The sequence below is a fragment of the Puntigrus tetrazona genome, chromosome 24 (assembly GCF_018831695.1).
Source record: "Puntigrus tetrazona isolate hp1 chromosome 24, ASM1883169v1, whole genome shotgun sequence".
NCBI classification, from domain to species: Eukaryota; Metazoa; Chordata; class Actinopteri; order Cypriniformes; family Cyprinidae; genus Puntigrus; species Puntigrus tetrazona.
This window is the reverse complement of record NC_056722.1, coordinates 20,597,029-20,608,422: the sequence shown is the minus strand read 5'-3', so window position 1 is coordinate 20,608,422 and position 11,394 is coordinate 20,597,029. Positions and strand designations below refer to the sequence as shown.

General features: G+C 35.9%; 1 protein-coding gene across 1 annotated transcript; it reads right to left on the bottom strand.

Annotated features, from left to right (window-relative positions):
* Positions 1-4,077: 4,077 nt before the first annotated feature.
* ccl32b.3 (chemokine (C-C motif) ligand 32b, duplicate 3) lies at positions 4,078-5,145 on the bottom strand. Its single transcript, XM_043226777.1, has 3 exons — positions 4,985-5,145; positions 4,701-4,818; positions 4,078-4,509 (listed from the first exon to the last, which is right to left on the bottom strand). The coding sequence occupies exons 1-3, from the start codon at positions 5,043-5,045 to the stop codon at positions 4,314-4,316; spliced, it is 375 nt and encodes a 124-aa protein (XP_043082712.1). The 5' UTR covers positions 5,046-5,145; the 3' UTR covers positions 4,078-4,313.
* Positions 5,146-11,394: the final 6,249 nt, after the last annotated feature.

Here is an 11,394-nt window from a genome sequence, read left to right as displayed (position 1 = left end):
GGAACAACATTTAATCCAAAAATGTCATCAAAGGAAATTATAGATGAATGACACTGATGTACAAGCACCAGACGCTGATTGTAAGCCTAAACTTCACAAAAACTATAAACTGGTTCTTCAAATCTGTTGTTCCAGGGTCAACAAAGATGTTAATGAACATGTCGAATCAGCAAAATCAGGTTCTGCAGATGGGCACCATATCTAATACATAACACACAAGAATAAATTGATTCTTCACTGTCTTTTTTGCAGTTCACTTCTTAGTTGTTTAGAAGATTAAAGTAACTATCAAAATATTGTTTACACCTTTCAGTAAAACATGACACATTTTTACATTATAAATTAACTTGTTTTTTCTCATATTTATGCATACTTACTATATAATAAAATATCAATTGTATCTTTGATAAAAAAATGTTTACATTCATGTTTCATTCTCTCCGTTTCACTTGTGTGCTGGTGCATCCTGGCGAATGTGAAAACAACTCACAGACATTGTTGAAAGAGCCTATTTCTGGGAAATGTTACCAATATGTTTTCCGAACTATTCAAAAAGAAAACAATTTAACTCTGTATTAAGATCCTCTTAAAAACCACCTAACACATTACCGAAAACCATTTCCCAGTATCTCCATCACTTTTTCCCTCCGTTATTGTTCCTCAGACACTTACACAACACACCCCTGGAAGAACAAAACCTTGTCAGAGTTGTTTATTTTGTAATGTCTCTGAATATGTCTTCTTCTGCTATACTTTAGAGGGCACTGGATGTCTCTTTCAGATCACAGAGGAGAGAAAAGACTCCCATCCCTCTGGCGTGGTTATATAATAACCAAGAGAGAATGTTTTTTCAGCGCCGACTCTGTGATGTTGCACATCACTCGGGTTCATTGGGTTTCTGCTTCCATCGTCCCTGTCAAAGACACTCCGAAAAAGAATCCCGCTTCTCTCTATTTCAAGGCAGAGAAACGGATCAATCTTCAATGCTCCGGTGCGGATTAGTCTTTGTAATTATTTGAGATCTCATTATCAAACAGCTGCTCTACCTAATTTAATCAATATTTAGTGATAAGACATCCAGCATGCATTCAGCTGCAGAGTGGGACGACATTAAACAGGCTACAGTCGATTCTTACGCTCTCTTTAAGTAGGTCAAGATGCAGGGTTTTCCTTCAGAGTTATGCAACTTCAGGCTTCTGGACTACAGTGATTCAAAATACACAAGAGAACGAGGGATATTTTTAAGAATGCATACGCCAGGATTGTGAACATCATATTTTTATTGCTGCAGCAATAGGATTAGATATATTGCCTTGCATAGCGGATATTTCTATGTTGCGTTCACAGCTTTCATTGGATCTAGTGAAATTAACTCTTATCTTTAACACACATTATTTGACCTCTCTCTCTCTCTCGGGATGACAATATTTTTAGCTGTATGTTCACTTTATTAACACCGTCTCTTCCTAAACACACGGGTCCCTTGACAGAACCTCAAATCCTCAACATATAGACTGTTTCCTAATCAGAAGCACACAGCTGGGCTTTCTGCCCTGAAACGTCACTGGTCTGCCATGACCCTAGTTAACCTCTCTATTTAAACCACCGAAAATCCCTTAAGCAAACTCCAGACTCCTATCTCTTCCGCGCAGCCTCTTAACACCAGCCTCGGGAAAAGGAATCAAGAGAAAGGAAGGAGCAAAAAGACACCAGGATGTGAATCGAACCCCGAAGTTAGATTACATTTTGTAGTCTTTTGTACGGTAATCACACCAAAACGTTGTCTAAAGAGGCCTTTCAGGCAATGAGACTCAGAATCTGCTGCTGTTTTGCCATTAAACCTGCACTGTGTTTTATTTAATATGACTAAATATGGTTCCAGGACGTTGAACAGAGCACAGACGCCTCTAAGTCTCCGCGTTTTACCTGAGTGACCTGAGAGAAAATGATGGAGCGGCCTCATCTGTGCTGTATTATAGCTGTAGTCTGTGTGAAAGGTCTCTGTATCGATCTATAGTACATAGTCGATATTCATAACCTGCAATGATAACACTGTCTCTTCAGAGTCTGAGATGTTGGAAGGGATAAGGTCAGCCTGTGTCTGTCTGTGTGGTGTAATGAACAGCAAAAAACTATTTTATATATATATATATGTGTGTGTGTGTGTGTGTATATATATATATATATATATATATATATATATATATATATATATATAAATATTATAAATTATTATTTTTTATATAATAAAATATTACAGTTACAATTAATACAAGGATGTTTCGATATACCTGTTTAACCGTAATATATAAACTGGAACAACACTGTGATTAACCAGTCAGATTTGAAGAACCATTTTATTGTTTTTGTCAGGTTTAGACTTACAGGCAGTGTTTAGTGCTTGTACATCAGTGACATTCATCTATCATTTCCTCTGATTTTAGGCATTACTCATGGGTAAGGTTAGGTTCAGGTGTAGTGATATGGTCGAGACTAAGGTTTTGAATTAAAATGTTGTTCCAGGGTCAACACAGTACACTGACCAGGAGACACGTCGAACTCAGCAAAATCAGGACGTGCCTTCAGGGTCACATGATCCTTCAGAAATCATTTTAACATACTGATTAAGAAACTCATTATTATTATTGTTGTTGCTGTTGCTTATTCTCTATTTTTTTGCCACTTTTACCAATGCTAATACCATTACTGTGGTAATTACCGTGTTCAAAAACGGTAATAAGATGCTCAATTTTTTAAGTGAAGCCATACATTTTAGCTATTTATATTTTTGAGCATTCTCTCCTTCTGTCCAGCGTTTCTGTACATGTTTTACCTTCTGGAAATCTTTTTATAACACCATGTGTGTCTTTTTGCCAATGGAGTCTATCACCAATCTGCCGTCTTGCAAGTGTGGCGTCCATGTTGCTCCTCTGACAGGGAGCAGGTGTGTTTTCCACCGCATTACACACACTCTGATGAGAGCACAGTGAAGCAGCAGGTGTCTAATTTCACCCGGCCTTCCACCTACATACGCTCACATCCACACATCCTTCACGCGCTACTTTCATAACAAACCCACAATTTTACACAAGTGACGGACATTTAAAGACAGAGGAGGAGATGGATGGAAATACTAAAGAAAAAGAGTTAAGCGTAAAGCTGCGAAGTGCTCACTGTCATAAAGAAACTCACCACAAGCCAAAAGCAGAAACCATAACAAGCTTCAAGTTCCTGTCCAGAAAGACTCCTCGGAAGCCTGTCTCAGAGGGAGGTTGCATAAAAGGCTCTATTTGTAGCAATTGAAATGACATTAGTGTTGCTGCTATTATTCATGCATTAAAATACACATATCGAAGCAATGTAATTGTTTCATAGCATGTCTATAGTTTCAATTTTATTAATTGGTCTCAATTTTATAATATATTAAGCATTTCATACAAAAGAGAAGTGAAACTATTTAAAACCAGGCCTAAGACTGGACTAACGGGCAGTACACAGCATTATTAGTAACTGTTAGCTGTAAATGATTATTGAGACTTCACTAGCTGCCTACAGAAGAGAAGGTTTTTAAACATTAAAACCCAATGCTCCATTTACGGGGGATTTTTGTATCTTCTGTCATATAACCCCACCTGGTGGAGAATATCAAAACAACATTTTGTAAAAGCAAGTACCAAGTCCACTCTTTACAACAAACCTGACAATTAACTGAATAACCGAACATATACTGTGTTCTATGCATTTGTGTTTAAAGATGCAGATCTATTTCTGCTTCTTAATCCTTTGTAAGAGGATTCGATTCCTGCTTGAGAAAAGATCAGGTGTTCCTGAAACAGACCTGAAACTGCGTGGTTTGTGGTTAAGGCACTCACTTTTTCACATTGTGATATTTTATATGTTTCAATATATATATATTATTCATTCATTCATTCATTCATTCACTCAGCTATTCATAGCTATTCAACCATTCATAGCTGAAAAACAACATCAACAACAACAACAAAATGAAGGTTCTTGGTCTTTATATATTTTTCTTAATTTATTGAATAATTCCAAAATCAAATCTGCACAACTCACTCATTTTGCAAAATTATGTTATTTATTTATAAAAAATATTTGATGCAAAAATATATTCATACATTCATAAAAGATTATAAAATTTGTGAAGCAGAATAAATTCGTTTCAAAAGAGATCGAGAATGTAAACATTCAGCATAAAACAGTCATGAATATTTATTTTTGACATCTTACAAATGAAGGTTTATGTCAGCTGGAACAGGTCAAACAATACATAGCATAAGTAAACAAACATCTTAAGCTTTCTTTTGATTCTTTCGTCTGCGTTTCTTTCCTTTATTATTTTTTTTCTGTCTTTTGACATTTTGGCTTGGCGAGGCTTTTGGATCAGAGTTTTGTGTCAGCTTTTTCTGTTCCACTGTTCTGATAATTTCTTTGATCCATTCTGAGTCTGGATCAAAACACTTCATTTTCTCTCTCTTGGTCAACAAGCTAGAAAGATAAACAATGACAATAATGGTAAAAAAAAAATGTTTAATTCCATTTTGGTTGAGCGCTAATAATATTTAAAGCACTGTAAGCACTGCCAACTTTGGTTTTACAACAACTTGTTTTTGATGAATCTATAATTTAATTTCAAAAAATGGTTAAGGGTCAGTTAGCAAGAGAATTTCTTCACTTACACAATTGCGTTGATAGGGCAGACTCCTGCTTTCTGGACTGTATAATCCAACACTCTGTTTTTAGGTATTCTGCCTTTGCTCGTCTTTAAACAGCAGTTTGGAGTACTTTGACTTGCTTCTGAATCACAAAAAGCAACAAGTTATTTTTTAAACATTAAACTCTCTCCATATTTAATAATCAACCCTAACAACTTTGCCTTTTTATAGTTAAGTGTTCAAATTGAAAACGCACTAACCCTTACCAGAAATCACGAATGAGTAACAAAATGTAAACCTTAACTCACCTGCAGTGAGGCAGAGAAGAAACAGCACCATACAGAAAAGAAAACATACAAGCGACCTCATAATGGCTGTGCAGACACGGACTGAAACTACTCCTTACACAACCTTAATATTTCACACTTTCATTTCCTCCACTCTTTTGTGCACACACACACACACACACACACACAAACCTCAACCTCCGAAATGGGTGTTGTGTCTGTGTGTGAGAAACTGTGTTCGAATAAGCCTCCATCTGATGAGCGGAAAAAAGTGCTAGTGATAGGCTCTGAGTTTGGTTCTTCACCCACACAGCTCGCCACAGCGTAGGTAGCTACTGTAGGTGAATGGAGTTGCATTGAGAGAATGCAACTATGGAATAGAACTGCACGCTTTTTATTCAACGCGATGATCATAAAAAATGCACGAAGTGAGACCATGATCATCGTAGCCATTGACATCTTAGAAATGGTCAAATTACATAAAGCTGCATTTTTAGGCTGGTCTGTATCAGATGCTCCACAATGTCAAAATGATTGAGTCGGCCAATCAAAGAAAAGTAAAAAAGAAAAGAGTTCAAATTCCAGCATGAAGCGCTGAAAACCTTGAAAGAGAGTGAGGCAAGATGGAAGCAGTTATGAAGAAGAGAGATTCAGCATGTATAAGTTTAACTGTTTCAAAAACAGCTAATGTTGCTATTGAGCTATATAATTTAATTTTCCGTTTGCAATATTTTTAATAAAAAAGGTCCATCATGTGTCTGTACTGTGGGAGAAAGGAATTATGCATTCCTGAAATATTAAAAGGTAATTTGACAGGGCAGCCATTGTTTTCCTTTACAGAACAGGATATTTCTGATATGGCCAGTGTGAACAATGTCCTTGTATTGTTGCAACTATCATTCCACATTTACTTCACTGACCTGTAAATATCTATATATATCTATATATACATATATTAAAAGTTCAGAAGGACCACTTACTGTAGTACCTGACAGATACAGACATCTCTGTGGATTCATGCATTAAATGGTTAACAAAATGTATCACTATGCTTTACATTTAAATCCCTGCTCTACTGAAAGCATAAGACATGCACATGACCTGGGAAACACATTGTCAACCAATCTATTCTTCAAACACCCACATTTTCTCACAAAACCCACCTTGTGGTCTGCTTCACCTCTTCTTAAGTTCCATGCATCATGCACGGGGAAGGAGCCTTCGGCACAGACAATACACATAAGCACTGCTAAGTGCTGGTATCATATGAAACTATATTAAAATGTTTTATAATGTAATGAGTATCATCCTGTCGGTAATGCCCTGACACTCTGTTTATTCTTGTTTCTTGAGTCTGTTGTCTTGTGTCTTCCCCTTGCCCCCTTATCTTTGTATATTTTCACCCTTACCTCTATGCTGTATGTGGATTTAAATTAGACACCCCTAAATTGCCACAGCCATCTCCGGGTCAAAAAAACAAGTTCCAGACCCCCCAACTTGACCGAGACAGCCGTTGATATCCTTGACTCAGTCAAGTCTGTTACAATCATTCCTGAGATGACCAGTCTGCTCCTTCTTTGCTTCAGTTAAACCAGTTCTAGTCACCCCTAAGCCAACCAAATCTCTGCAGCTATACATGTCAGTCAAGTCAGTTCCAGAAACTTGAGTTGAACCAGACTGCCATGCCCGTTCCAATGACTCAAGTCACTTCCGGTCTCAGATGTCTAGTTTGGTGGCCTTGATCTCAGAGCCTCTAGTTAGTTACAAAGCATTTTCCTGAGCCACCCAGTCTATTTGATTTGTTTATAGAAGTTATGCCAGAGACTGTTTCAACTTGTCATGCCACACCTGTAGAAGTTGTTTCTGCTAGTAATGTCCTTTGTTATTGTGATCCTGCCTATTGTCAAATCCACAGAAATGGTTCATGGAGACTATTCCTGTCTGTCAAGATAAGCGGTTATTCCTACCTTTAATGTCTTGGCCATATAAAGTGTTTCCTGCCTGTCCTGTCAAGCCTAGAGGTTCTCACCAGTTAGGTCATGGCTATAGACAGTCCCTGCAACCCAGTGTTCATACTATCCATTCTAAATAGTACCTGAGATTAGAATAAGTGTGTCTCAAGTTATGTTGAAAAGAATATGCCTAAAGTCCCCGGATGGTTTAATATTACAGGCCGATTTTTGAAGTGTGAAAGGGTTTGACTGACTAATAATCAACATTTAAGCTGTTAAAAGAAATATTTATTTAATGTTATGTTAAATATAGTCTATAACAACAATGTGAACTTTTATAAACATCCATTTGGTCATTTTTTGGGCACTTTTAAATGCATAATTATGCAGAAAATAAGAGCATAGTTCTTGACATAAAAGACTTGCGACTGGTTTGATTACTTTTCAAAACAACAGGAAATTTAATTAAATGTGGAGGATGATAACTGTGACAAGATGATTGACAGACCAGTTTACAGTAACAGGGTGTGTGTAACGGGTACAACAGAGCAGTCAAAAACGCAGTTGTGTGACATGATGGTATGTCCCAAAGCTTGCCTACTCTTCTGTTTCTACACTTTTTCTTCACCAAAAAAGTACATACTTTAAAGGTCCAATGTCGTAAACTTTTTATTAGTTTTGTCCTTAAGAATACATATTTGTGGTATAAGTAGCAAAAACCATCTTAATATGTTTTTACAGATCTTTCTTCGGAGCTCTGTCAAAAACTGGTCGATTTTGGCCTGTCTAATTACTATTCATGAGCCTCTCTTCTGATTGGCCAGTGTTTTCTGAGTGATGCACGAGCAGGCCAATCAAATATAACGACGTCACAATTATTTCACGCCGCTAGCTAGAAGCGAAACAAAGGGAAGACGTGAGGCGGCTCATTCGAAAGTTTTGGCTACATAAGGAGCTTAAAATATCATCATTTTGTAATGGTGGGTGCCAGAATAAATGTAATACAGCCGCAAACTAAAAATATGATCGCATACCCGATGCCTGGCAAAAAAAACGTGGACAGCTGTGGTTAAATGCGATAAAACAAGCGGACTTAACAGGAACTCATACTCATGTAAAAAAAAAAAACCTAGTATAAGTAGACACATTGGGATGCAGCGAATGTTCCTTTCTGTGAGGTTATGACTATATAAAAATGTTTTGTCTGTCCTGTTTTGCCCTCGGAGGTTGCCCCTGTGAGTTGTCAAAAAAATAAAATTCCCCTCTTATCGAGCCAGCAGAGGCGGTTCCTGTTAGACAAGTTTTGTCCACTGAAATCATACCAGACCAGCTCTCTGTTGTTTTTGAAAAGGATGAAAGCTTTTGCTTTCAGTTTTTCTCTTTAAGAATAATCCTCTCCAGGCCCACATGGGTTTTTCCTGCTAGTCAAGTTGCGTTCCCTGAGATCATGTATCTGTTTCTGCGGTTTCTGAAGATTCCATCATAGTATGCTCCTGTTAGCCATCTTCCAACTGTAATATTTAATTGATTCATACATTTATGTATCTGTTTATTTTATCAGGTCATTGCCGGTAAATGCATGAACTCCTTCAAATACATTTAACTGCAATACACACCTATGCACACAGCGTTTTTATTGGTTATTAACCATACTGGGGTCAAAAAAAGAGTGAAAAATGATTTACCACATAATGTGAAGTGAGATGGATAGTGTAAAAGAAATAAAAACTAATAGATATCTCTGCATTTACCTAGTTTTACACTGAGCTGTGAACTATGTTGTATTACAAGTTTTTTTTTTTTTTAAATATGATGTTAACATATGCAAAAAAACCATTCTGAAGCCAGGTTCAGAATGGTTTTGTTTTGTTGACCTATTAGAGGTGAAGATTTTTACAGAGGAATGTTGGATACATTATAAAAGCCTAAAATTTAAAAACTGACAGATGCCTGGAAAAAAAGTTTTTGCCAGAGGCAAAACTTACAGACAAAAATAGAAATATTCATATGGCTTATGTGAATTGCTTTGTTCATCATGTCCATTCCAGCAAGATGTTGTATTTTGCGCTGATGCTGTTGATGTGGAGATCATGGGATGGACTGTTGTTTCGTTTGCCTTCTTGTCCACAAATTGCATGGCTCTTTTCACCCAAAGCTTTTGTGGTTTATAGCAAAACGTTGAACCGTTGACCGTTTTAAATCTGTAAAATCTGTAAAAAGGCTTTTGCGGATCGGGGCAAATGAAACGACCTTTGACTGTTTTAAATCTGTGAATACGTAAAAGTTACAATTCAGCACGACAATACACAAATGAGAAAGTTTTTTGAAAATAAAAATTGTCAATGTACTATAATAAAGCCTAAACAAAATATGTAGTATTTTAAGTTATTAGCAAAGATCTATCATAAAATATATTGTTGAATAGATCCATCACAGCGTAATGTCTCCATAAGAAAAAAGAACTCACAAAACGGCAGTAATATGGCAGACGCCCGCTTCTTGAATTATGTAGCTGTCAATATCTTCCTTGCGGAGAACATGTTTTGACGTCTTGAGACAAGGACAGTTTGGCAGACCACTAACTGAAACACCAAAACAAAAACATTTTTAATACAGACATTAACAATTATTTGAAGTAATATTTGAAGTAATATAAAGTAAAGTATTTTTACTTTAAAATAAATTTTATAATAATAATAATTTGATATTATTTTAGGGCCAAATAATTATCATTATTATTTTACGGCCGAGCGGAGCACATTGCAATGTTTTTTGACTTTGTCAGTTGAGACCATCATTTTTATCCATAGTAATTTCACACTTGTCCAGTATAAATATGTTTGAATCCATGAAATATGGATAGCAGCCTGGTCTCATAAAAATATGTACCTCAGTGCACTTTTTGTGTAACGGTTTTTATGTACCTTGACGCTGAAGCACAGGTTCAAACCCCGTGAACCCTGGCACATTCTTATGATGGCACATTAATATTATATATATATATATATATATATATATATATATATATATATATATATATATATATATATATATAATTTTTTTTTTTTTTTTTTTTTTTTTTTATAAAATTTCATTTTGACAACACAAAAAGAAAAAGGATAAGGAATTATAATTTTTTTTACAAATACAAAAGATTCCTACTTTTGCAGGTGACTTGAGCGAGCAGCATTATAGCCAGGCACAACTTAGAGCTCATCATCTCTTGAGTCTGATGTGCATTAATTTGCCACTCCACAACCTGTACTTTATGAACGCTCACAAACAGGAAAACAAATGAGAACTTCCTTTCTGTGGCCTTCACGAAACCTGCATGTGAGTTAAATAAGCAAAACGTTCTAGAAACTTGGCAATAAAAAAACTACTGATCGTAACCACTATTTATGCACCTTGCTTATGTTAATGCCCTTGGTTAGATTTATAAATATACTTACATAGAAGAGTTATGTTTTGCCCCTTTCACATGAACCAAACAGCCTTCCCTCATCATTATGCCACACACACACACACACACACACACCAGGGTCAGAAACTAAGTTTTAAGAAAAACTGCACCAAAATTGTTAAAAACATCCCTTACAATTTAAGAAAAGTTAAATGACAATGTGGGAGTTTTTGTTATTTTTATTTATATTTTACGCTATATTTCTATAATATCACATGTATAGACTTAACATTAACATTAACATTAACAAATTGAAAAAGTCCAGGTAAAGTTCATCCTGCCCATTCCAGTCTGATGTTGTATTGAGTGGTGATCCTGTTTTAAATGTTGATGTGGAGTTTATGAGATATGCTGCCTTCATCTTATCCACAACATGCATGGCTTTTATATTTTTTCCCACATGGACACCAAAATAAATAAACAATAGGCTCTCTTTCAGCCAAGATCATTTAAATCAAACAAGAATCCTTTATTTGAATGAATGTTAAGCATAAACCTAGAGAAAATTCGAAATAGCATACACAAACACATAAAGCTTCTTACTTTGGCGGTTGACTTGATCGATCAGCACTTTAACCAGCAGAAGGGTTATGCCCTCTATTTGGGTCACCAAAACTTGCACTATTTGTGAACACTCGTAAGCAGAAAAAGGTACATCAGAACTTCCTCCCACAGAGATGTCAACTCACAAAGAATTTCTATAAAATATGAAACGGTCCAGAGACCTGGCAATAAACAGCAAATAACATTTATGATACCTGCCTCATGTGAATTCCAGATTAGATTGAAACGGGCCATCAGGCCACGAAACATCGTACTTTTTGTTACTGTTACTGTTTTTTTTTTTTTTTCCAATAAATAAATAAATGATTGTAATTGCATTAATCTCTCTGTCATGTTTTTCTTATACTGTACAGAGATAATTATGTTTAGGTTTAAAGGTAGGAGTGGGATTAGCGACTATAATAATATTTTTTAATGCTATGTTGTTACTAAAATGGTTATATTCCTGCATG

Coding starts and splice junctions, on each gene's coding strand:
- ccl32b.3 (XM_043226777.1), bottom strand. CDS start 5,045: ATGAGGTCGCTTGTATGTTTTCTTTTCTGTATGGTGCTGTTTCTTCTC. Junction 4,819..4,984: donor TCTTCTCTGCCTCACTGCAG/GTGAGTTAAGGT, acceptor TTTGTGATTCAG/AAGCAAGTCAAAGTACTCCA. Junction 4,510..4,700: donor TGCCCTATCAACGCAATTGT/GTAAGTGAAGAA, acceptor TTATCTTTCTAG/CTTGTTGACCAAGAGAGAGA.